This window comes from Festucalex cinctus, chromosome 20, assembly GCF_051991245.1.
Source record: "Festucalex cinctus isolate MCC-2025b chromosome 20, RoL_Fcin_1.0, whole genome shotgun sequence".
Taxonomy (NCBI): Eukaryota; Metazoa; Chordata; class Actinopteri; order Syngnathiformes; family Syngnathidae; genus Festucalex; species Festucalex cinctus.
The window spans coordinates 13,844,244-13,871,020 of record NC_135430.1 but is presented as its reverse complement, the minus strand read 5'-3'; the positions used below and the strand labels follow the sequence as shown (position 1 = coordinate 13,871,020).

At 40.9% G+C, this 26,777-nt stretch overlaps 2 protein-coding genes and 1 long non-coding RNA gene across 3 annotated transcripts in view; 2 read left to right on the top strand and 1 right to left on the bottom strand.

Moving 5' to 3' along the window:
* The window catches only part of map3k22 (mitogen-activated protein kinase kinase kinase 22), a 34,516-nt gene extending 20,211 nt beyond the window's left edge, over nucleotides 1-14,305 (top strand). The window contains exons 6-18 of the mRNA XM_077509344.1: nucleotides 2,211-2,310; nucleotides 3,339-3,455; nucleotides 3,705-3,819; nucleotides 4,076-4,209; nucleotides 4,847-4,920; nucleotides 5,883-5,944; nucleotides 7,670-7,741; nucleotides 8,145-8,315; nucleotides 8,603-8,751; nucleotides 8,936-9,067; nucleotides 9,490-9,619; nucleotides 10,631-10,808; nucleotides 12,063-14,305. Coding sequence (XP_077365470.1) covers nucleotides 2,211-2,310; nucleotides 3,339-3,455; nucleotides 3,705-3,819; nucleotides 4,076-4,209; nucleotides 4,847-4,920; nucleotides 5,883-5,944; nucleotides 7,670-7,741; nucleotides 8,145-8,315; nucleotides 8,603-8,751; nucleotides 8,936-9,067; nucleotides 9,490-9,619; nucleotides 10,631-10,808; nucleotides 12,063-12,300 — 1,672 coding nt within the window. The 3' untranslated portion in view covers nucleotides 12,301-14,305. The remainder of the gene's footprint in view (nucleotides 1-2,210; nucleotides 2,311-3,338; nucleotides 3,456-3,704; nucleotides 3,820-4,075; nucleotides 4,210-4,846; nucleotides 4,921-5,882; nucleotides 5,945-7,669; nucleotides 7,742-8,144; nucleotides 8,316-8,602; nucleotides 8,752-8,935; nucleotides 9,068-9,489; nucleotides 9,620-10,630; nucleotides 10,809-12,062) is intronic.
* Nucleotides 14,306-15,342: 1,037 nt separating this feature from the next.
* LOC144009534 (uncharacterized) overlaps nucleotides 15,343-26,777 on the top strand; it is an 86,208-nt gene continuing 74,773 nt past the window's right edge. The window contains exon 1 of the long non-coding RNA XR_013280955.1: nucleotides 15,343-15,854. This is a non-coding gene — a long non-coding RNA (uncharacterized LOC144009534). The remainder of the gene's footprint in view (nucleotides 15,855-26,777) is intronic.
* On the bottom strand, nucleotides 16,990-25,624 carry LOC144009795 (xin actin-binding repeat-containing protein 1-like). Its single transcript, XM_077509677.1, has 12 exons — nucleotides 25,497-25,624; nucleotides 25,330-25,408; nucleotides 25,152-25,259; nucleotides 24,906-25,081; nucleotides 24,755-24,833; nucleotides 24,331-24,648; nucleotides 24,133-24,211; nucleotides 22,465-22,607; nucleotides 21,683-21,730; nucleotides 19,621-21,373; nucleotides 18,794-19,026; nucleotides 16,990-18,721 (listed from the first exon to the last, which is right to left on the bottom strand). The coding sequence occupies exons 1-12, from the start codon at nucleotides 25,622-25,624 to the stop codon at nucleotides 17,021-17,023; spliced, it is 4,845 nt and encodes a 1,614-aa protein (XP_077365803.1). The 3' UTR covers nucleotides 16,990-17,020.

The following is a 26,777-nucleotide window of genomic DNA, read 5'->3' as shown; positions in this document are numbered from 1 at the left end:
CAGCTCTTTTTGGATGTTGAGGGAGATATGTAAAAAGGCTTGACAGATATAGTTTTTTTGAGGCTAATGTAAATTCCAATTTTAGGCAGAAGAAAATTCTGACAACCAAATAATCGACCAGTTAATAATAACAAAACCTCATTTTTGATCCATAGCTTTAGATTGTTTTGTCCTTTAGAATTTGTTTAATTTTACAATGGAGAGAAAAATCAGCAAGAAGTGGCAATTTTTTTTTCTTGGGGGGTCATTATCTGTGTCTAATGTGTATTATTATAAAAAAAAAAAAAAGGATTTTAAAAGTGATAATTGTAATAATACCAAAGTGTAGTGTAAAGATGCTGATAAAGACTGCAGTAAAAGTTTCCAAACGGCTTTGCTTTTAACTTTGTTATGGTTTGGATTAGGGGTGGGAACCTCTGGCTAACCTCACGATACGATACGATATACGATGCAAGGCTCACGATAACGATTATCTCACAATATGGCGATACCGCGATTATCGATATATTGCCCACGATAATCTACAATAAAACTAATCATAAAATAATAATAATAATAAAAAAAGATAAATAAAAATAAAATACAATAAATATCAAAAATAATAATAATAAAAAAATTATTATAATTTAAAAAAATCATAATTCATAATATTATATAACCCCCTTTCCCCAAACAGCCTCGAATGACTGAGCTAGTACACCCATTCTCCCTTGCCGAAATCCTAAAAAGTATCAAAACAAATCCTTTTTGGATAGAGCGGTCTTTCCTCCAATTTTTTTCAACCCCTTCAAAAAAAAAAAAAAATCTGTTTAAAAGAATTGTCATCAAGCCGCTCTGAACAAACAATTTGATTGGCTGAGGCGTGCTGCAACACACGCGATTGTTGTGTGTATTTCCTGTGTGCATACTTTTACTACCGTAATGACCCAAAATGTTGCACGCCTTAAATTGCAAGTGTTGCCCTGCACAGAAATGGCAGAAAAGTTTAAAAGCGCACTTCTCTCCTTTTTGTTTTTTCAGGCACGTCAGCGTTATTTTCTCTAAATATCTCAGCGTCTCTCTTTCTCTATATCTTTCACTGTGGAAGAGACGAGGGAGACAGACATCCTGCTGTGTTTTGCTGCCGCTCCACTTTTTCTTTCGTTTTTTTTTTTTTTTTTTTGAAACCACCCCGCTTCCTCTCAGGAAGTTTCCCATCTGCCTTTGTGTGCGTGTGCGTGTGTGAGCTGAGGTTCGGATGATGGGGGGGGGGGAGGCCCGGCGGTGTTGAAACGGCAGCCAACACGCACGCTGATTGCGCGCCCTCGCACCGATTTATTTATTTTGGTTATATTTGCAAACGTTTACGCCGCACCGATAAGAAAGCACACTGGCTCGCACACGTAGGCGCACTTGAGACGGCGCCTCGGCGGTACGTGATTGCCGCTGGCGGCGTAGCGTCACTTAGCCAACCTCCTTCAACATTGAGTCGGCGCAACCCCCTCTCCGCCCCGCTCTAAAAAGATGTCATAACAAAATATTTTGTATAAGAGAAACCTTTCTCAAACTTTTTAATGTGATTCAAAATGATTTGTTTTGACTTATTTTGGGTGGGTGAGGGGGTGCGCCAGCTCTTGTCATGTTGACGGGGGCGTGTAAAAGACTGCTCTTATAGAGTTTGCGAACACCCTCTCCTCTGCCTAAACCCTGGAAAAAAGTCAAAACAAAGCCCTCTGGATACTTAAAATTGCTAACCGGCACCATAGCATCATTTAGCATCAATCGCATATCAATTAGTGGCAAGGACAGTCGTCTCCCACGTCCCACCACAACCACTTCCTGTACTGCAGTCCGTTTTAAATAGCTGCAAATTTGCTGACGAGAAGCCACTGCAGTATTTGATTATGTGCAAATATGACTGCGTGAAATAAACTTTAAATGTCAAGTGCCAAAGCAAATAAGCAGTTTTTCCTGAAATCACAAATGCTGATTAAAAACAAAACAAAAAACCGCCTCAACACAATTAATTCTACAGAATTGATTGATTTTAAATAATCAACCATCTTTTGTAATGCCCATCCCTAATTTCATAAACAATTATGCATAAGGTAATTCAGGCCACACAAAAAGGAATTATTAATAATCAGCAGAAAGTGCTGATTTTTGTTCCCATTTATTCCAAACAGATTGCAATTTTTAATATATATTTTGGCACCTCTCGTCCCTCCCAGGATCATTCCATTCCAGAGGCCGCTGAAGATCAAGGAGCTCCTCCAGAAGGTGACCGAAGCCTTTGGTCAGCAGATGGACATGTTCTTCATGGAGAAAGAGGTACTTAGACATATCTTTCGCTGTTATTGCGGTAATGGAAAAGTTCAGAGCTAATATAGTTGATAAGGGACTTGAGTTCTTTTCATTTGATATATAATAAAACAAGAAAAATTGCCCCGGCTGGGATCAATTAGGGTAAATTACCCAATGAGAAACAGAAATGTACTGCACTATTTATGAGATAAAATACTTGAAAATGATTTATGAAGCCCAATAAAAACATAAAACTGTCAAAGTTGAACGGCTAAAATGATGTACAACACCTCCACATAACATAAATTAATCACATCTGGATTTCATGACACCTTTTGAAAAAGGGGTCATAAATCATTCTTTTTATTTATTTATTCATTTATTTATTTCTTTTACATAATGTAGGTATCCCTTCTAACTGTAGATAATGGTAGATTACAAAATGCCTGATGGAAATGGATGGTCCAACCATTTTTCTGGCAAATAATTGGTGACTACCTTTGATGGATTTTATGCCCTCCTTGCTGTGAAGAGATGTGATGGTTATAAATCAATCATTGCTTTTTTGCATATAAAGGTGGCCCTTTCTACCTCTAGTTGAATTAGGGTAAATTAAATTCACCATGGGTGAAATAAATGGACTGCACCCTAATTTCTGACAAATACATTGTGCTTATTTACGACACTTGATATTTGAAATTTTAGACCCTTGGATTTGATGACCTCCTGTTTCCAAGAGGGGTCATAAAGCAATTATCCCTCCTTTTATTTTTACACATTAGGTAACCCTTTCATTGATGACCCCCAAAACATAAAATTCTGAAGTATCAAAGATCAAAGGCTAAAATATTTATGACAACTTGGGGAAAAAAAACATGAAGTAACTTACATTTGGATTTCATTTCGTTCTGTTGCCAAAAGTGAGTCATAAATCAATCACTCCTTTTTCGACATGTAGTGCTCTCCCTCTGATGCTTTCACATGGCCTCATAATGGAACAATGCGGGCACACAGAAAAGGTTACACTGCATGTTGTTTTCTTGTCCTTTTCCAAGCTGCTGCTACCCCTCAAGAGCCAGGAGGACCTGGACCAGGCCGTGTTTTCTCTCGGCTCCAGCACGGTGACCAACGGTCTGCTCAGGATATTGCTGAAGACCCCCAAGAACAACCATGTGAGACCCACGCCCCCCTCATGAAATTACATGACTTATTGCATATATTGCAACACAAGAAGGAAGTCGCCCTCCTTTTTAAAGCTGATACACGTTTAGAGTCAACAACGTGAGTGCCACTGTTAGCCGAAGTGAGTCACTCAGAGGAAGCGCACCTTCCTGCACCCGTTTTCATGACGTGCGGGTGACATTTCCTTACTTCCTGTCGCAATCCTTGTGCACCCTCGACCCCTCATTTACCCGTTGCAGTACCTTCAGGTGAACAGCAGGGACAAGCAGAGCGAGATGAGGTCGTCGCGGTCGCTCGGGGACTTGAAAGGCTCGCTGCTCAAGGGCTCGGAGAGGGTGCGCAAACACTCTACAGGTGATTGTGTGTTTTGTCTATTTAAGTACCTCAGTTATGAAACATTAAATAAAACTCCACTTTGCATTGACAGGAATATGGTCACATTTGTGGTTATTTGCAATAACTTCCATCCTGGCAGAATTGGTGCACCCCGACCCCCTTTAAAAATTCCATTCACTCAGTCAGCATTCATTACTCCATTGGTGCACCCCCTCAACATCGCAACAGATTTATTTTGCCGTCACATGACTTTCTGTTAACTTCTTCTTTCCAGGTTCCCTCCACACAGGTCGGACGTCACCTCCTCCAGGGAGCGTCCCCGAAGAGCAGCAGCAAATTGCTCGCCAGGGTTCCTACACCAGCATCCACAGCGAGGGGGAATTCATCCCCGAGATGCAAGACACCAATGTAAGTGCAGCCCTACAAGTCCAAAAATATCAAATCCTCACAAAGTTCAAATTTGTGCACCTACTCCTTCACTCCCAGCCATTTTCACTGAAGCAACCCCCTTCACTCAGGCTGTTTTACTGGATTTTGACTGATTTTGCAAGGTCCACAGAATATTCTGTTACATTGGTTGAAGAACACGGACCCTACTAAAAGAAAGATTAGAGTCTCTTCTTTTATCACGAAAATAATGTATGTTTGTATCTGTTCATCTGTTTCATCATTATTCACAAACCTGTTGAAAACACTGGCAAAAAGAGATTGTTGCAACATAGCCCTGGCTAATCTCTTATACTCTGCTGCCACCTGCTGGCCATTTTTTGTCATAACTACCATTGCTTTAAGCGAGCTCTTCATATCAGAAGCTGTATCAAAGCTTTATGTATGCTCTATCATTAAAAAAAACAACAACATAAAAATGTATAAATACGTGTTTGGGAGTGAATAACAAAGTATTAAAAAACATATTCATACATTTTGGGGTTTTAATGTGTTAAAACCCCTTCAGAACCATGACGCAGTTGACACACCATCTCCCCCATACATGCTCTGGAAAAACAGTCTTGACTGGCACTCAATTCTTGTTGTCACATTTCAGATGTTGGATCCCTTCGGGAGTGCTGGCAACTCGCTGTCGAGCAGCTGTCAATCCATCGACCAAGCACTTGACAGGTGAGGGGGTCGTCTCTGTGATGCTCTCGGCTCATAAGGCGCGTCGAAAGTTCAGCGCGGAGCGGCTGGAATCGGGTCATTTCTGCTGTTGCCACGGCGACGCAACCCTTTTATCCGGGCGCCCGGATTCCACCGCCATTATCATTAGAGGAAAGACAGGACATGAGAGTGGGGCACTAACGAGGGGAGTGAAAAGGGAAAAGAGAAAAGGGAGGCTTGGAGGGAGGGAGAGCGAGCGAGCGGCGGGCGGAAACGGCTCCTACCTGCACGAGGCTTATCTGCGCTCCAGGCCGCGCGAACAATGGCAGGAAACCGGCGCATTGGAACTTTTCCCTGCGAGCGGGCATGCGTGCCCCCTTATCCAGGGTCTCGCGGCCCCCGCGACGCCCCGCGGTCAGCAGAGACGTCACGCTTCTCTGACGGGTCAGAGGGAGGGGCGAGGGGGCGGGATCAGACAGATTTAGTGGTGAAATATTACACAGCACATGCTGTCCTTCTCAAGTCAAAACAAAACTTGATTAAGCTATGCACCCCCTTGAGCACATTGTTAAAGAGATGGTGCACCTTTTCTCCTGTTCACACACCCTCAAAAGTCAAACAAAGACAAGGAAATGATAGAAAATAAAACCTTGTGAAGTGCTTGAATTTGACCTTGGAACAATTGTTGCAACCTGACTCGATTCTTATTTTCTGCATATCGTAATCTGTTTTATCCACTCGCAACACGAACTAACACCTCATGCTTATCACGTCTAATTCAGAACGTTGTTGTTTGACATCAGTTAAGACTCAAAGCTTTGTAGCCCTAACTCCAAAAAAAAAAAAGTTTTTTTTGAAGAACTCCGCTCGACTCAGGAGCAGCTGGAGCCAGACTTCATTTGAAGATAAGGGCAGTTGGGGGAGGAAAATGCGAGCGGAATTGCAAATGATTTTTCGTTCTCCATCTCTTCTTGTCGTTGCAGCCCGCCTTTCTCGCAGAACAACCGCGACAATAATTACCTGAACCTCAGCTACGAATACAAAGGTGAGTTTGCGCTAAAACGGCATCCTGTATGCGCACACACAAGACACAAATACGTAAAGGGAAGGTTCATTTTATGTGTACAAACAGAAATATTTACATGAATTAATGGTAATTAAAGTAGAAATGTTGCATGTAAGGTTAAAACATTTGTGTTTTTTGGATGTTTTTTTTCTGAATTTTGTTTTGTAGTTTTCATTGAATATTGTACAACAAGATACGAGTTAGAAGGAATAAATAAATTAAGTCAAGTTAACAAATAAAGTAAAAATACAAAAATATATACAACAAATTCTTTAAATGTGTAAAAATTTATTATTTTCGATAAGAATTAAAAATAAAACCTCCAAGCACAAATGGGAATTAGTTATTCATGATTTTGGAGAATTTTTGAAATGATTTGGTAAAAAGTATTATTTTCCCAAAATCAAATATGAAAGTAATTTTTTAACTAGAGTATTAGTATGTTATTCAAAACATTTAAGTGTTGAGTGCCCCAATTGCGCGTTTTCATAATTCACGTTTACTGTATTTCTGTAGTCTTGCATGACATTACTTTGGACAACAGGAATGTTTATTAAAAAAAAAAAAAAAAAAAAAAAAAAAATAGATACACCTACTTTTCCTTCTACAAACCAAGGAAGTGCAGTATTGCCTTGAAAGTTTCTACTAGGAGGCAAACTGTGGCACGTGTTTGTGCACACACACGCTCGCCTAATGTAAATCTGTGCCTGCTGAACACTCCAGTGTTTGTTTATCATTCCCCGTGAGTCAATTTTTCCTCTCCATTGCTCCGCCAAACACAAAAAATAACTCCCCGTCGCCACGGGAGACGGCCGCAAACATGAGTGTGTGCGGGGGGATGGAGGGGACAGGCCGCGTCATCTGACAGCTGCTTTCAATTGCTCGTGGCTCTAGCCTCTCTTCTGTTTCGCGCGTCTACGTCAGCACTGGTCCTCCACCTGCTTAGGGTTATGGTTCCTTTGGGCTGGGTGCTAAAGGCTAAGCTAGTAACGCATGACCTCAATTTCCTCTGTGGGAACTCCGCCGTTCCTGTTCCTGAGTAGCTAGCTGCTGGGGTGACATGTTGGTAATTTGCCTAGCTATCTAACTAGTGACTAACTGCTGACAATCTTCTGGCGAGACTAGGTAGCTAGCACCTTGCTACTGGAAAAACTAACCCGTTAGCTATTGGAACAACAATCTAGTGACGCGACTTAACGGTTTCTACTGGAATGACTAAGTAGCTAGTTCCTAGCTACTGGAGCCACTAGCTAATGGATCAGCTAGCTAGATACTGGAGACTATATGCTGAAACAACTAGGTAGCTAGTGGCTAGTTATTAGCTCCAGTAGCTAGCTACTAGCTCAGTTGGCTTCTGTAGTTAACCGTTCTAATAGGTAGTGGCTCCAATAGGTAGTTTCTCTTAGTCGCAAGCTACCAAGTCCTTCCAGAAGAATGTTGCTCCAGCTGCTATCTAGTTAGTTGGTCTACTAGCTTCCTAGCCTTTCCAGTTGCTAGACGCTAGCCAGTTTGCGGCTCCAGTTAGCTCTACTTGCTAACACCACTTGCTCACTAGTAGCTGTTTGCTCCAGTAGCTAGTTGTTGCTATCTTCACTCCAATGCCTTAGCCATTAGCGACACATTCGTTGCCATTACTATTCCTGTTCTTCTTACCTCAGTTTTAAATAAAACCAATACTAGCCTGTGTCTCTTTTTTTTTTTTAGGCCGCCATGGAAAAGGCGGAACTTTTCCTCGCCAGTTCCAGTTGCCCAATCGGAGCAAAGACTATGGTGATCGTAAGTATAACAAAAAACATATAACATTTAGCCACTGTCACAGAAATATCCTCAATTAGTGGTAGTTTAAAAGGGACTAGTGTTAACTAAAGTCTTGTGTCACTGTGTGAAAGCATACACAGGGGAAAAAAGCAGACAAATCCTGGGTTTAAAAAGCAGCGTAAAAGGGACCTCTCAGCAAAGCAATGATTTACATTTCCCTCTGTTGAATCTGAACATGTTTAAAAAACACAGCAGCCCTGGCTTCCCCTCAGACAGGAAGCCGGGCAACCAGGGAACCGAAGCGTCTCCGCTTGGCTGAAAGGCACCTGTAAAGCAAACACGTGCAAGGCTGTATACCCACATGTGTTTAAAAAAAAAAAAAAAAAAATCGTTAATATGTCCAAAACCTCTTTTCTCGCAGGTCGCAGGACACTTCCGCGCAGCTTTATGCCGCAGGAAAACCTGTTCCAGCTGGTTCCCTCCAGCCGCACGCGCAGCTACAATGGCGACGGTGGCGGCGGCCTCCAGTACGGAGAGCTGAGAACGCTGGGACGCAATGCAGACAAAAGTTGCCAGCGTGGCACGGCCAAGTGTGAGTAAACATTCATTTACCAATAATGTGTAGTTTTTGTAATTTTTATTTAAGTAAGGATAATCTTAGAATACTGTAGCTAGCTACTGCAGTGACTAATTAGCTAGCGGCTAGCTACTGGAGTCTGACTAGCTAGTCGTCGAGTGTTTGCTAGCCAATAGACCGACGAGCTACCAAGTGGCTAACTGCTAGAGCGACTAGCGAGTGAGCAACTAGCCACTGGATGCTAGCTGCTAGCTACTGGAATAGCTAGCTCATATTCATGACTTAATGTGTTGTCACTGTAGCACCGCGGGCGCCCGTCAACTGGCGGCAGGGGAAGCTGCTGGGTCGCGGCGCGTTCGGCGAAGTCTACCTGTGCTACGACGCCGACACGGGCCGCGAGCTGGCTGCCAAGCAGGTGCCCTTTGACCCTGACTGTCAGGACACCAGCAAGGTGAGCGGGGGAAGGACATGAGCTTTATTAATAAGCTATGTTTTTATATACACTGCACACTGTAAACACATCAAATCTAATAAAAGGTCTGCTAGCTTAATGCTAACATACTATAATTAGCATTGCTGTTAGGGACGAATTCTAAACCGTCAAACAATACATTTGCATATTTGTGTGCGTGTAGGAGGTGAACGCTCTGGAGTGTGAGATCCAGCTGCTGAAGAACCTGCGTCACGAGAGAATCGTGCAGTACTACGGCTGTTTGCGGGACATGGAGCAGAGGAAGCTCACCATCTTCGTGGAGTTTATGCCGGGGGTGCGTAGATTTAAAAAAAAAAAAAAAAAAAAAGGCGTCGTATAAAATGCCATTTACGTTCGAGTCTGCCGAGACGCTTGCGGAAATGTCAGCATCCTCAAACGTCCTTTTTGTAGGCCCAAATGCTCGCTTTATGGGATTATTTTTCCCAAAGACAGAGGAATACTATCCTTCTGTCTGTTTTTAATATTTACCGCGGCACCATTTTTATCGCCTGTCTCGACATTTACGCTTGCAAGTGTGCTGCCAGACGAGGCGATAACACCCCCACCACCCCTTTAGGTGCGATATTTTAACGGCGAATATTTTCAAAGTGGCAGCACGATGGACTGCCTGTTAGTTTTCAGGTTCTGGTTTGGAGTTTTGGTTTAGGCATAAACTCATACGTGTCTCTACCTCGTCCTGTCTTTTGTTGTGGTTAGGGTTCGATAAAGGACCAGCTGAAAGCCTACGGGGCTTTGACGGAGAAAGTGACGAGGAGATACAGCAGGCAGATCCTGCAAGGCGTCTCTTACCTGCACAGCAACATGATCGTCCATAGAGACATCAAAGGTACAAAAAAAAAAAAAAAAGACGCATTTCCCCACATTTTCCGCTTGGAAAATTGGCTTCCCGAGTTCATCTGCGTCTTAAAAAAAAAAAAAAAAAGTCCCACACCGGATGTGAAATGGTTTTCAGAGGTTCAGAAGCACTTTGAGTCATTTGACTTGAAATGTAGCGTCTGGCCTGGAAAAAGGAGATAGCGGGTGGCCCGTTGGAGCGTATATGCGGCTGGGATTTTTCCACTTAGGAAACCCAATGCAAGTTGATCTCAGCACATATAGTGGAGTTTTCTGGCAATGAAACGCCCCCCAAGGGACAAGATTGATTGATTGCCTTCAATTTTGTTTTCATTACTTTATACGTTTGTTCTCGTTAAGTTATGGCTTTGTTGTTGCAACTTTATTACTTTTTCTTGTCACATTACAAGTTTATTTATGGAGCGTTCTGAACTTTTTTTCTTGTAATGTTGCAACTTTTTTTCTTGTCACTTAGTGACTCTATTCTTGTAACTTTGCCACTTTAGTTTCGTAACTGTATTGAATTTTGCTACTCTTTGTTGCAACTTTGACTAATTCTCGTAACTTCACAGCTTCTCGTAACTTGTTGGTTTTATTTTCATCAAGGTCTGATCATTTTCACTAATCAATTTGTTTTTGTAATATAACAACCTTATTGTCGCAACTTTGACGATTTTTGCAATTCCTTTAACGTTGCAAAGTAATTTTCATAACTTTAGAATATTATTCTTGTAACTTCATAGCTTGATTCTCATAATTTAATATTGTGATTATTTTCGTAATGTTATGATTATTTTGCACAATATTTAAAATGTATTCCCCTAAACCTATGACTTTGTTGTCTTAACGTTACAACTTTTTTTTGCTCTTCAAAATTGTCCAAGAAGTCAAGGAAATACATGTAATGAACCTCTTTGATGGGAGTAAGCGTGACATGAGGAGTCTAATGAGACTAAACGGCTGCCGGTCTGGCCTGCGTTTTTTTTCTCCTCTCGCCAACAAGGTGCCAACATCCTGAGGGATTCCTCCGGTAACGTGAAGCTGGGAGACTTCGGGGCCAGCAAACGCATCCAGACAATCTGCATGTCCGGCACGGGCATCAAGTCTGTCACCGGCACACCCTACTGGATGAGCCCGGAAGTCATCAACGGCGAGGGATACGGACGCAAAGCTGACGTCTGGTAAGAAGTCGTTGGCATGTCAAAGTTTTTCCGGGGAGCTGAAATGGATTAATGGCATTTCAAAGTGTATGATATTTTGTGTTTTTGTCAGATTATTATTGTCCATTTATTTTCCTTCCAATTACAGAAGTTCTTTTATTTTTATTCACTGTTCCGTTTTTCCAGTTTCAATTTCCCGATTGCCACATTTTATTTATTTATTTTTTATTTGGCTCTGTTTCCATTTAATAGCAAATGTTTTGACTGGTTTGGGGCAGAACTTTAAGAAAGGAGTAGAGCGCCCTCTGCTGTCCAAAATCATGCTTGTTAAGGTGCAATGTGGACAAACATTACAGGTCTACAAAATGGATGAATGCATTATGTACATTTTTCTCAACATTCAGAAAAAATATTATTTTGTAATATTGTGTGAAAATGGTCTAATTAGAAGTGGTAAAATTAAGTTGTTTTTTAAATATCCCTTTAAAAAAAGAAAAAAAGTCATGCACTTTATACTTGTAATGTTTAGATTTTATTATATTACATGTTTTTCCCCATACAAAATTACAAAAAACAATTGTAGTTTTATAAGAAAATGTTTGATGGTGTCAGAATAAAGTGGTGTGTTTTATTATTGATATAATAATTTCAGAATATTACAACAAGAAACTTTTTTTTTTATCTATCTTCATAAAGTTTTCATTTCATGGTACTTTTAAAAAAACAATAAGGGAAAAAACAAAACAAAACATAACTCCATCTAAGCAATTATACTTTTTCAACAAAACAAGGCAACTTAATTCTCATTATTTGACAAAAAATACTAAATAATTCCCCCCCCCCCACAAAAAAAACAACAAAAAAACTTACTGGCAAAAGGTTATCGGGAAAAAATAGTAGTAACGTTCTATTTTTGAAAACATCCATTTACAACTATAAAATTGTAATTTTGCAAGAAATGTATTGTTTAGTATTTTGACAGATTTCAATAAATAATTTTAATTGCATTCTTACAATTGTACATTACAAATATTTTCTTTTATAACATTGACTTCTCAAAATGACTTGCAAATAAATAAATTATGGTAGTTAAAAATAAATGTTTTGAAACATGCAGCTTAATTCTTGTACAGTATTTTCTTTTTATAACATTGACTTTTATCTTAATATTACAGCATTACTTTATTCTCACAATGACTTACAAATAAATAAATTAGTTAAAAATACATGTGCTTTAAAGCATGCAGCCTAATTCTTATAACTTTCCAACTTCAGGAGCGTGGCGTGCACCGTGGTGGAGATGCTGACCCAGAAGCCGCCGTGGGCCGAGTACGAGGCCATGGCGGCCATCTTCAAGATCGCCACGCAGCCCACCAAGCCGGCGCTGCCCGAGGGCGTGTCCGACGCCTGCCGGGACTTCCTGCGGCAGGTCTTTGTCGAGGAGAAGTGGCGGCCCACCGCCGACGTCCTGCTGGGGCACCCGTTCGTCCAGGGCGGCTTCGGCCCCAAATGACTCGGCGACCCCGCCCCCGACCGCCGGCGCCTAGCGGCAGACAGCTTTTTGGGGCCACTGTGCTAGCTTAGCTTAGCATCAGAGCAGCTGTGATTGGCTGTGGTAGTACTGTAAACGCCACTCGTTAGCCTCCGTTAGCACTAGCAGGCGCTATTTTTATCTGACAACGCAAAAACAAAAAAACAAATCGTCCTGTTTTTCGTCATCGAAGCCTTACGATAAAACTGGAGCCTCGGCGATATCGCAAAATGGCCGCGTCGGAGCCGTAACAGAGAAACGGCGTTTATCGTCCTTCATCACAGAAAAAGTTGGATATTGCAGTGCCTGTTATTAACGTGGATGGCAATGGCGGAGTAGTTCGATGATGGTGATATCGCTGTATCGTGATATTGCCGGCATATCGATATCAGATACTCATACCGTATCGAGATGCGGTGATACATATATCAGTGTGACATCACAGCGACAGTATTGATTCTTCATTATCGGTATTTTGTGTGATAATTTGCAACATCGTAATCTGTATCAAGATACAGTGATTGCGTGCTCATTGATATTTTTATACATCTGGATCAGTATTTGTGTCGTGTCGTGATACTACCTCACGATATTTCAGTTGAGGTTTCTCGACTTATTGGCTCGATTCACAATATGTTTTAAATGTGAATTTTTGATATCAACTCAACTTTATTTATGAAGCGCTTTAAGAACGAACAGGCATTGCCGTATACAAAGTGCTGTACATAAACTAAATGAAGCTCAACTCACTTCTTTGGCAACAAAATGGCAGAAAACTACTTTTTTTTTTTTTGTAATGAAGCTCCTCAATTCACTTCAAAATTGGACTTACGGAATTAGCAAATATTTAGTGTTTATATTTTGCTGGTGATATATCATGATATAACTTACCACGATACAGCAATATCATTTACACGAGAATCCCACAATCCGATATTATTCGTCAGTGACGGTTATTTTTGACAGAACTGGCTACGCTACACTTCTGTCCAGCCTTTTCCAGCAGCCCTTTACCACATCCCACCTCTAATCCTGGTAGTCTCTTCCACACAGAGATCCCGCAAACATTTCTGCCGTAAAAGAACATTTTTCCCCGCCGGTGCCTTTCGCACAGAACCCAGTGCGGACGCTTCAACAGCGCTTTCCTCAGCATTCACCACACGAGCTGTGTCCCGTTTCTGTTACGGCTCCGATACGACCTCGGAAGGAATTTTGTGGTTTGCTTTGAAACATAGCGGAGGGGGTCCGCCTCCTCTCACCGTTAGGATTGTACATTGCACTTTTTGATAATCGCGCCACCTTTTTTAACCCGACCCGCCGGATATTTTTCTACTTTTTTTGTTTTTTTTTTGTTTTTTTTATACACCGCTCAAAGCAATATCGGCAACTACTTCCGTTGGGAGTGCCCTCACACCCATTCCAGTCCGTTGACAAGTGGCCAAAGAGAATGTTGCGCACATTCAAGTGTTGCTGTTTATTTACAGCAGGTGTGGGGGGGTGCGTATAACACCCCCTCGTTACTTTTACAGTATTCCTCTGTTTTTCCCGCAACCTCGTTCTACTTTGATGGCAGCTTCCAAATCCGATGCAGTCCGATTTCAATCACGCCATTGCCTTTACTTTGCTTTCCACACTGTATATGAAGAAGCAAATTACCAAAAAAAGAAGGAAAAAAAAAAGGTGGGGGTGTCTGGCACTTTTGAAAAGGAACGATCAAATGTTTTTATTTCACACTCGTCTGTGCCTTTCCTGCTTGGAACAATGAATTGCTGAATCTCTTTTATATGGATAAAAAAATATATATATTCTGTAAATACATATTGTTTCGCACTTTTTGTATGACATTCTAAATACACAAGGACATAAGCTGTGTTCTACAGTAGATTTTAATGTGACTTAGACCGGGTTTGGATGATGGTCTCTTTCCGGGGCTTTCGATCGGGACGCGTTTGTTTTTGTCTGAATGACAAAGCCTAAAAAAACAAAACATGTATCACATCATTCACCTTTTGTACATTTAACTTAATAAATCAAAGGTCCAAGTCCACTTTCTCTGGCTTATATTTGTTGTTGTTTTTTTAAACCTTTTTTTTTTTAAAAAAACGTTAGAAAACAACTGAAACTGTTTTTCTGGTACTTGTTTTAATTGATATCTTTTTAGGAAGACTGACGTCGAATTTGAAGAAGATGGAGAAAAACAATCAAGATGGATTACTCAAATTTGTTAAGTAACAAAACATTTTTTTTTCTTGATTTAATTTATGTTGCGATTGCAATGGTTTACAGTCTGTCACAGCACATTATAAGCAGTGAACCATCATACAAATCATACAACGGCACCTCCAGCACAGCTTCCAGATTGACTGCGTTGTCATAGTTGCCATCTACTGAGAAGAGAGTTACAACTGCTGATAAATGGCAAATCATTAAAGATCAGTTCATATGTTGTAACGGTGTTTACTCACGTTATCAGGAGATTCTCTTAAGCCTCCGTTTCGCCATGTGAGGTCTTCACAAGCCATCGGTTCTTGTGCTGAGTGTATCCAAAACCCTCGTCGTAATTCCCTTTCCTTTGGAACAGTTGTCGGTAGTGGAATATGCAGTAGAATTCTCCGTGTAACGGAACGTAATTGATCATGCTACGAATTGAGTACAAGTCGCAGGTTATGGGATGAAAAAAAACCTGAACTGGATTAAGATATGCGGTTGTCTGCATAGCTGTTTTAATGGCACAAAAATCAGGGGGAAAGCCATAAAAGTGTCGTTCTACTGGTGCACTGAATAAGACAAAAAAAAAAAAAAGTACCCTGGACTGGTTGCCATAAACAACCTATGGACACACACGCAAACGCCACACAGGAAGGACTGGTCGAGATTCGAATTCAGAACCCAGAACGTCAAGCGTTATAACTTTGAGTGTTTGTCAAGTGCTGCTATTATGTTTGATAGTCCCTGATCATGTTTTTATGGCTTAATTGGTATGAGCTAACAATGTGATGTAACGAAAACAAAGATTACGCAATATATGATTGCTGTGTTAATGAACAGCGGCACAACACCTGAAACGATGAACGCACCCACACCTGATTAATTTACGAGTTAACGCCTGCTAAAACTAGCTTGTTGATACGCGTTGCTTTCATTTCACGTTAACGTGGCCGGCACAATTTGCACATTATTTAAAAAAAAAAAAAAAAAAAAAAATCTTGCCAAGTGATGAAAAATTTATTTGAAAGACGTAAACGGACTAGCATAGTTTATGGTAGCGAGTTGGCACCTGCGTCACTAACTTGTTGATGCTCAGTTTATTGTACTGCAACGAGCATATGCCTCACATTTAGTGATTGGGAAGACATGCAGAATGTAAAATTAATACTCCAAAATTAGCTGGTGAACGTGTGAATGCTAAACAAGGCGAGCACGTTGAAACGTGTTTTTTTCCCTCTCTCTTCCCCCAAAGAGAAGTGAGAGTACTTCTCTCCCCCCCCCCCCCCAATGGATGGGTGGATGGAATTAACCTTGGACCGGCTTACCAGGTAAGATCCATGAACTTAAAAAAAAAAAAAAAAAAAAAATGTTTATAGGGGGGGTTAATTTCTCCGGCTGTAAGAGTTTTTTTTTTTTTTTATTATTATTTTTTTTATATACTTGTTTTCGTGTTCCCAAACACAAGCTCAAATATTTTTTGGTTTGTTTTGGTCCTTTTAGAGGATAGCTGCTTTACATTGCTTGGTGAGGTCATTGCAAAATAAATACACAAGTAACGTAAATAAAATGAATCTGCCAATTTAATGTGTGTATTAACTGATTCTAATATGTGTGAGGCACTGTTCAGTCTCAATGTAAAGTATACAGTGTCAAAAGCAGAACACAATCTCTGCTGTGGCATAAATATGGTTATTCTATTAAAAATGTTACTGTTTTAAGGGTATCAGGGCTGTCTAACAGTTCTGAACTCTCAGTGTTATATTAGTGCCTCTATCTGGCCTTCCTGTGGGGAGTTTGCATGTTCTCCCATTGCTTGTGTATGTGTTTTTTTTCCTTTCTGGGCACTCAAGTCTTCCTCACAATTTCCAAAAACAATGCATGCTAAATGAAATGCATTTATATCGCGCTAGGGTCAATGAAGACAAGCGCTATAGAAGATCGTTGGGTCCAAGGGTGATACCAAAATTGAAAGAGAGTTCAGAAGATGCAGTGACAGATCCACCACCATCATATGAAAATGATATGCCATTAGTATTCCCCATAATCATTCAAGAAAATGTAATCAAACACCAATCTCTCATTGTAGACTCAGTTATAGTCATTGTGCAGTTCCTGTATGAGCTTGTATTTGTCCAGCGGTGCTTATAATTGGGTTTTTTTTTTGCAATTGTTCCCAGCGTCTCACCTCAATGTTTTCTTGCACATTTTACAGCAGAAGCAACGTTTGTGAAAAACATATTTGTCCGTGCTCATTTTTTCCATGGGATAAACTGGCTTCAAACAGGCCGAGCATGTCTCTTGGTGACTCAGTTGGAACTGATGAGACAAATGAGACCGGCAGTTGCAAACCAAACATATGTATTTGTCTAAAAAAATAAAATAAAAAAACCAACGAAAACGCATCAATATGAAACCCGCCATCAGTCATAAATAACTGAAACTCTGTACACAAAAGTTGTAAGAAATCACCTACAAAATGAATAGTGTTGTCGCGTTAAGGGTTTTGGTTGACAGGCAGCAGAATGTCCGGGTATGCCGCAACATGATGCAAAGCTGGCCCGGTCACTCTCAGATCTGTGGATGACGTTCTGGTCTCGGGCTCAGTGGTGACAACAGTGGGGGTGGCTGACGAGTAAATCCTGTTGCCGCGGGTATCCGTCCTCTTGTAGTCTTCTGTAGCTGTCTTGGTGCCTAACATTCTGTTCCCCTCACGGTCCGTTTGCACCTCCAGGATGCTAATCTCTCGTTGCGGGAAGCAGTCGGTGGGCTCTTTTCTACTAAAAGTGGGGCTGTTGCATTGAAGCAGTTTGGTTGAGCAGAATTTCTCTGGGCTGTGCTGACAAGTTGGGCAGATTAACATCTCTGGTTTATCTGACTTTCTAGCAGCTGATTGGATGGAGATAAAAGCGGGGGAACATGGAGAACCTTCTCTGGGCTTTGGGGTTCTTTCAGTACTTGCGTTCTGGCCATCTGCTGAAGCTGTGGGGCCTTCTTTCACCTGCAGGGATGCTGTTTTGCTTGAGCCGATGCTTATTTTGTGAATGTTACCAGACGCAGGGGAACCTTGCACACTTCCTAACGTCTCCTTAAACAGACATGACAGACCAGCAATATCAGACTCTGATTTTAAAGTCGAGACAGAATAAAGGGCTTTCTTTATGGCTTCCTCGATGTCAACAAGCCGCGCTAATGTCTGTTCCTTGAGAGACATAATTTCCTCACTGGCTCTTTCGAGATTTCCGAAAACGTGCGCCATTGAAGACTTACTCTCCGTTGCTGATGTTGTCGTCTCCTCTTTGCGTTCTGCTTTCGCTTGCTTTGGTTTCTTTTTGTTGGAGGAGACAACCCAGTCGGGGACAACCTCAAACACTTCCCTGAGGGACCTCACGTCAACCTCGCTGGTGTCCTCTTCGATCTCTTTGACTCGACCGAGGATGCCCCGCAGCTCCTCCTGCTTTCGCAAATTGTCGAAAATCTCCATGGCAGTGCCGATGTTGCCCCGCATGATCTCGTCCATGTGGACCGACAGACGCTGACGCCGTTCGTCCTCCGTCTCCGTCCGTCCCTTCTTTGCCCTCAACTCAACTTTGCCCTCCTGTTTAAGTCCTTTCTCATTTTTGGTGTCTTTTTGTTCCCTTGTGCTACAGCATGAATGACAAAGTAGGGGGGTCTGTAGTTCTGCATCCACTTGTGTTAGGTTATCAGGTTGAGCTATTTTCACTCTTTTCGGTTTCACAGGTGGTCTCTTTTTTGGAAGATCATTCATACCTCCGAATTTTTTGCAGGCCTCATTGAAATTTATATGGGCTTCCTCCGTTTCTGTCGTCTTTTCTTCAACCAGGATGTCTTCGGCCACTCTCTGCTGGACTGTGCCCTTTTTCTGTCCTCGGTCGTCTTTGTCATGTTTTTCCACTGCGATAGATGATTCATGGATTTGATGTTTTTCCGTTATTTCCTGAGGTTTTTGTGATCCTTCACCCAACCTTCCGTGACTCACTCTATCGTGTTCTGACTCTATTCCAGTGTTTATTTCAGACATATCTCTAGTTTGTTTGTCAGTATCTATTGCCCCTGTATCTTTTAATAGCTTAAATGAGTTTTCATTGTTTGTTGATTGGTTATTTTGCTGTTTGACTTTCAAATGTTCAGGTTTCGGAGGGATGGCCGGTTTTGGTCCAATGGGCCTTCTACTTTTCTGAGGAGCAGTAGTTATTAACTTTTCATTCATAGCACTTGTTCCTTCTTCCGTGACCTTATTTGGACTCACTTGAGGTTGGGATTCCATAACACAAACATCTTGATTGATGGCCTCGTCGCTGGAAACTTGAGTTGTGTTTCTCAGTCTTTCTTTGAGAGGTTTTGAAGAGTTCCGGTATATCATTGCTGCTTTGAAATCTCCCCTAGTGACATTAATGTTAGACCTCTCTAAGGAATCCAATGCTGCTTTTAGCTTCCCCTGAAAGACAATTTCCTCTTCTTCTTGTTGTGTTTCTGAACCATCTGGAGAAACCACAGCGGCTTGGAAGTGTTGCACCGGGACCTCCCCTGTACTATTTCTGTTTTTACTGCTTGTAGCTGTGTGGGTTTCCTTTGAAGCAATTTGGTTAAGGCATTTCATTTCATGTTCAATATCTGGTGCTGACTTGATCCTAAAATCCTTTTCATCTGATTTTTGGGGTGTGTTAGGTTTGTGGTGTATTACCTGTGAATTGATATCAGGTGCTGAGATAAGTGCTTGCTCAGTAGATTGTATCGATTTGGATTCTTGTTTTTCCTGCGATAACTGATGTAATGAACGTGCTTCCATTGTGCCTTCTCGGAGGCTATCGATCGCAATTTGGAGGTTTGGAATTTCATCATCAAAATTTACCACTTTGATTAATTCAGCTTGGACGACTTGGGCTCCACACTGTGTGTCAAATTGCACAAGAGCGTTGGAGTCCATTGATCCTTCATGAAGTTGAGTTCCACACTCGAGATGTTCATCTTTATCATGACATTCACTGTGAACATCAAGGTCACTCGCTCGAGATGAGTGAACATTCTCAAGGGTCACATTTGGTCCCGTGACAGATTTTGACATTGTGGTTGAACGGGGAAGATCTTTATGGACAATTTGATTGGACTGGCTTTGCATTTGATCTTTGGAGAACATGCTTCTCAGTCTCTTTATATCCACTGGTGCCCACTCTGGAGTATCCTCAACTGTGAGATCAACTCTCCGTTCAGGATCAATATCTGTGTATTGTCCCAACATCGGTTCTTCTACTGTTGACTTTTCCTGAAGAGTTTTCAGATACTCCAGCTCACCTTTTTCGATGCAACTCTTAAATAGTTTCACATTCCCCTTCGTTGTTACGTCAGGGCTGACAGATCCTCGACAGGCGCTGTCTGGAGAAATTAATGGTGATATTCGTCCATCCGTTCCCTCGGAATACTCTTGAGGACTATAACGTCGCACGTCTTCCTCGTCTGAATACTTGTAGAGGGAGTAAACGGCAACGTCTGCAGATTTGTCAGCGGCCTCCTGGATGATCACTCCTTTCCTCAGAGAATTGTCTCGATTAAGAATATCCTCCACAAGTTGAACCACATTGGCAGTGTTACACTCCGTGTCTTGGTTGCCAGTGAACTGATGCGAGTGCACAGGTACGTTCACCAATGTGCATTGAATGGCTCCATCGCAGCCCTCTGTTAGGTAAGTAACCTGAGGCTTAAGGTTTGCTCGTGGTAGAACACGAAGTATAAAGTTTTGAAAATTACCTTCACACACTTCATCGTAATCGATCTCGGCCCCATTTGCTAATTTTGTGTATTTGGCCTTTTTAGCCCGCATGGTCTCGTTCACCTCGATGATGGAGCCATGTGCATGAATGGCATTCAAGTGATGAAGGGAGCTCAGTGATTCTTTGAGTGTCTCCACCATTGTCTCCACTTCGTCCTTGTTCTGATGTCTGATTTGGTCAAATGGCATTGATTCAAACAAATGGGTTCTATCTTTAACCTTGGCGGCACAGTCATCTTCTGCTGCAATTTTGGGTTTCGCCATATGAGCGTAGGAATGTTCAATGTTTTTAGATATGAATGGGTTGTTTTGCATAAACAATGCCTTAGTTTTTATACTATCCTGGTGTTCTTGAACTTCATGACTAGATAATTCATCGTCCTCCTTCACTGTGCTATGGCCAGCAACCAATGGCCTTTTTTTGGGTTGTTCTGTCCAATTTCTAAGGGTGTTTTTCTCCAGTTCTTGAACTAATTCAGTCAAAACACCTGGAGTAGAAACGTTCCCCTGAACCTTTTCTGGACATGACTGGGATGCATCCACACACTGACTCTCAAATATCCTTCTAGTTGCTTGGACATCTCTTTTCTTGACATCCTCACATTCTCTGTTGGGGTCGGGACTAGAAGCCACTGCTCGGTCGAGACAAGCTCTCTCGTTTGAGTGCTCAAAAACTGCTGATGTTTTACTGACATTGCCTTTTTCAACCGCCTCGGTTGTGAGCATCTTGGGGGTGTGAGATGACGCTTTACCACTCTGGGAGCAGTTCTCAAATATCAGGCGTCTGGAGCGGACCTCACCCTCGTATCCACTTTCATCCGCCGCCACCTCAGCCTCCGAGCTCAGCACCTCAGCCAGCTCCTCGTCTACGACCTGGTCCAGCATCTTCAGCTCGGGATGCGTGTGCTTCAGGAGTCTCCTTAGCTCACATTTCTGCCTCTGCTGGTACAGACTTTCTTTGGATGTTTGGGATTGCGAGAATTGTTGTGATCGCGTCTCAGGGTTGTTATCTGGTCCTTGCCGAAGGTGGTCTTCTCTGTTTAGCTGGGTGTCTTCCTCCATCTTATAAGAACAAAGTGATGCAGTCATCATTTGGCACTAAGTCCGTTATTAAGGTGCCGTGCTTCAGCGTGTGCAAACATGCTTCCGTTAATGAGAAGCTTGCATTACCTTCCAAATATGACCTTATTGATGCATAATCCTCAGTTAGTTAGCTGAAGTCCAAAGCTTTCAACAACTGTAGGCACTCCAAATGTGAACCAAAGTGATGAAGCAAGTGATTACTCGACAAACATGCAGCTGTTTTGTCAGTACAGCACAAACGCAATGAATGATGTCTGTTTTGCAAGATCAATGGCAACGCTAACTTACCTTCATTTGTATTACTCGCCTCCCAAGTTCAGAAGACTGATCTTGTGCCTAGGAGGAAACAGAATATAATTAAAGTGCTATTTTTATAGGCTACTCACTACTCAGCATTGGAATTTCATGATAATTAATAAAAACTATAGCGGTACAATGATTAATTGATTCATTGATTATTAAATTAATTGCTAATTAGTACCGACTGCAAATTTTTATCAGAGATGGATTTAGGTGTCCTGAAATGTATTTTTGATGTTTTTTTTTTTGTTTAAAAAAAAAAAAAAACATCTTTACATATTGTGTTGCACATCAGGTTTTTGAAATATTATTTTATTTTTTTAAAGTTGGTCTAAAAAAGGTTGTGCAATACAGATACAGCACCATAGCTATGACGTACGAAAAAAAATATCCACATGTTGCTGAACCTAACCCTTAATTCACAGATATTACTTATTATTATTATTATTATTATTATTATTAAATTTAGTTTATATTTTTTTTAAGCCAGGTGTGCTAGAGAAAAAAAACCAACAAGGTCAGAATCAAAATCCATAGGAAAAAAAAACCTTGAAAAGTTTCATTGCATCTCTGATTAAAAAATATTAGTAAAAAAAAATGTTGACCAGTGTTATTATTGATTAATTGTTTAGGACAGTGTTTCGCTTGAAGTCCAACAAAACAATTTCTTGTCCTGATCCTGGAACATCCCGACCTCATAGAACAAGCATAAATTATGTGAAAAATGAAGTATAAATGTTTAAAAGTGTGATATTTAAATATGAAGTTACCGGTTTCAATGCTATCAGCTGTGCCTCCTGACTTGCCACCTTTGACAGATAGAGTGCAGACAAAGCTTTGACGGAGATGCACACGTCCCGCTCTTGAGCAAAGGAGTTTTCTCTGAAGTCTGCGACTGACCTCCGTTTTTCATCTGTGGACACAGCACAAGTTCACACGGAAGATGTCAGACATCATCCGGGCACGGAATGGACAAAACAATAACTCACTTTCAGTGCCGTCGTGATTTTTATTTGCTACTGCGCTTAGGAGCTTTTTCGTACAGCAACTGCTGTGCGTCAGAGTTAAAAATATCCCACTTGTGATGGTCAGGGGGAGATACCTGACTCCAGTAACACACATACTGACCAAGAGCTAAAAAGTAAGTCACCGTTGACTAAGCACAGAAGAGCCGAATATTTTTTCTTTGTTTTTTTTCTGTATCTGAAACAGCGCAAAACATAACATACAAGAACAATGTTTGTGTCAGTTCATAATCTACGCTCTGTCGGTTCTGTTCTTACATCAGTGATGTAACCTGCAATAAATACAAGTCAAAATGCGTCATAATCACGTATCTATGCTAACACAATGACATCACCATCAGTCATTATTATAAGAAATATTTGTGTGGAAAACCACTCTCATTAAATAAATAAACAGAAAATAGTAAGTATGGGAACTGAAAAAAAAAATATGGTGAACAGTTTTGACTGACAGTTTCACAAAAAAAAAAAAAAAAAAAATCTATATATATATATATATATGTGTGTGTGTATGTGTGTATATATATATATATATATATATATATATTAAAAAAAAAAAAACTCAATTGGTAGATGTCCAGTTGTTGCTGCAATTCTGTTCTTTTTTTTTTGTGATAAAAAAAAAAAAAAAAAAAAAAGCCATTTGCAAGGTCCACTAGATGATTCTGTCTCGAGAGAAACGAAACACAAACCAGTACTCACCAGCAGCTACCTGCTCTGTAAAAACCAGTATGTATTTCCTCAAGTCATTTCCCGTTTGTGTCTGTGCTGTGGTCGCGAGCTATCTGGCGCTCCTGCCCTACTGACAGCTGACCGTCACACTCCCCCTGGCACTTATTCCGGGGCTTGGAGGCCGACTATTTCCGTCCTGCGCTGTAGTGGTCTGCCAGGGTCATTCCAGGTGGAGTCAATCACTTCTCTTTTCATTGATGCCACCCACTGTGTTGACACACAGTCACTCGGCTTTCTAGGGAATCAAATCCTAAATTTTGATAATGTCGATATTATTATGATTGGCATGCCTCAGTGTTAACCGATACTTCTTTGTTGTGTTGTGTGATGATGTAGTCTTAAACAAGCTGGTTAATTATTGCCTCGTTTATAACTGAACAGAGTACCATCTTATCGTAAGATGAACGTTCAACAGCTTTACAGGAACAATTCTTAATATTGCCAGGTGGGCAATATTTACATTTTAAGGAGGGTTCATCTGTGCAAAGTTTAACTGAGGGCGAAGTCTGGGATGTTTGGTTTGTTTATGGTTTTATAGTACAGTACCGTAATACAAAAGGAAATGCGTTTAATACATCCAAATCTCATTTGCTTCAGTTTGTGCACTGACTTCTAATTTGAAACTTATTTAAATTTTATTTTATAGGAAGTAAAATTATTATATACTCTTATTATACTCACCGGCTTCGGCGGCCACTGTTTTTTCAATGTTGTGACCTCCAGTTGTTTTTCGTCTCTCTGTCCAGGTTTGTGTCACCACCTTGAATGACGCGATACAAAAGTTACAAAAAAAAGATACAAAATTTATAATCCAACTGCAGTAATCTAAATATTAACCATATAGTCCCTGACTGTATCATGTTGAGTAAGTTTCTTTACCTTATGTGGAGCATCCCGTTCCTTTTCATCACTCTTGCGGGGTTGCGCCGGAGCGTCGGCAGTCTTCTGCTTCTCCGTTGACTTCTTGATCTTTCCATTCATCACTGGCTTGACATCTTTGGAAGGCTTTGGCTCATCTGCCGCTCTGACAGGCTTATTCCTCATCTCGAAACGCGCCTTCAAGTCCTCGATGGACACGTTGGCATTGTTTTGAAGGCTGCCCGTCGACTTGCTGCGGCTCAAACTCGTTTCGGCCAAAGAGCGATCCCGTTTGTCTGCTTTGGACTTCGGAGGCTCCAGCTGAGGTTTTTTTCTTTCCTTTGGTGCATTCACGCGTGGAGCCGCTACTGTATTCTTAAATCAGGAAAAATGTCCATTTATTTCATGCACAAGTACTGAAATATGTTGCAAAATGAAAGGTTACCCCTTGAACTGATGACTTCGCTTTTGTGCGACCATTTTCTTTTGAATCGGTGCGAATATCTTCAGTTGTAACTTGATATCTGTTTGTTCATAAAGATAAATAAAATGTAGACAAGATTTCTATTAATAGATCAGGACGGTGTTTCTTTCACCTTTCGACTAACTTGAACACGTTGGTATTGTTTTGAAGGCTCCCCATCGACCTGCTGCGGCTCAAACTGGTTTCGGCCACAGAGCGTTCCCGTTTGTCTTCTCTGGTCTTCGGAGACTCCAGCTGAGGTTTTTTAATTTCCTGTGGACCATTTCTTGGCAGCGTCGCCACTGTAGTCTTAAATCAGGAAAAATGTTCATTTATTTCATGCAGAAGTACTGAAATATGTTGCAAAATAAAAGGTTACCGCTTGAACTGATGAGCGATCCCGTTTGTCTGCTTTGGTCTTCGGAGGCTCCAGCTGAGGTTTTTTTCTTTCCTTTGGTCGAGTCACGGGTGGCGTCGCTACTGTATTCTTAAATCAGGAAAAAGGTTAATCTATTTCATGCAGAAGTGCTGAAATATGTTGCAAAATGAAAGGTTACCGCTTGAACCGATGACTTCGCTTTTGTGCGACCATTTTCTTTCGAATCGGTGCGAATATCTTCAGTTGTAACTTGATATCTGTTTGGGTCATAAAGATACATCAAAAATGTAGGTAAGATTTCTATTAATAGATGGATGAGAAGTCAGGACAGTGTTTTTCTTTCACCTTTCGACCAACTTGGACACAGACACCGTCCTACTAACGATCTTGGCATCCATCCAGGCTGGCTTGTCGCGCGACGAGTGGACGCTACGTAGAGACTGGCTACGCGTCAGCGTGCTCTTCTGCTCCATTGGCGATTAAAACCTTCGACAACTGTTGTCCGGGTTTCTAATAGTTAAACAGTTGGAGTTGAACATCTTGACTGCTAAGGAGCATTTTTATTTGCGGGGCTAACAATTTAACAGGTCGCTAGGGCTATGCAATTAATCGAAATTTGATTACAATTTCAGTTATTACGCTCCACAATTACAAAATCGGCATAGTCGTAAACAAAAATAAAAGATACTTAATACTATTTTTGAGTTTTAAAATTAAATACATTTGCAACCTTTTTATTTTAAAATGACTAACTTAATAAATCTGGTTAGGTCCAAAAGGTACTAGAATAATTTTTTCTTTATCTTTTATCTCTAAACATTTTGTTGTTTTCTTGTTTTGTCCCAAAAAACAAATGATTGTGCTAATCATGATAGTGATTATTACCAAAATTAATTGTGATTAATATTTTCTACATAATCTAAGGTGCACCTTGAATCAACTTCAAGTGTTAAACGTCAATGTAGGAATAATGATAAGTAAAAATGTAGAGTAATTAATGTGTCAATTTACAATCTAGCCACTGGAGGGCGCACAAATCTATGTACACGGTTAGCAATAGCCAGAAATGAAAGTGGACATCGTAAGTAAACGTTGTGAGTGTTTAAGTGATATTTTAAGTTTTTTTTTTTTTGTTTTTTGTTTTTTTTAACCAGGAAAAAATAAAATAAAATTGTTTCACGTTTTTATTTATTTGGTTACAGTAAGTTGAAAATGACAATGCCATTTATGCTAATAGGCTAACAATAAGTGAAATATGCCCTAAAAATGACCTGTGCTATTTCGAAACAATGTTGTTATGCAACTTAATAATGCAAATCCTAACACGTTACGCTCCTTTTCAATGTTTTTCGGTCAGACTGACTTGTCAGTCGTTAACTAATCTTTACCTTTTGGTAATGTCACTCTGCTCCCTGAGACGATCCCAAGTCCTTCCGCAGTGTCACAAGTATTGTGCAGCAAGACCAAAGTCCTCACAAACTGTGTCACGAGGATAATAATTTGGAGGCGCTTCCATGGAGGTCAAATCAGATGATTGCTAGAAGCGTTGGGTTGACCTGTTGCCGTTGCAAATAGGACATCCGCAACACCAGGTAGAGCTCATTTGCACTCGAATGTGTGCTTGTT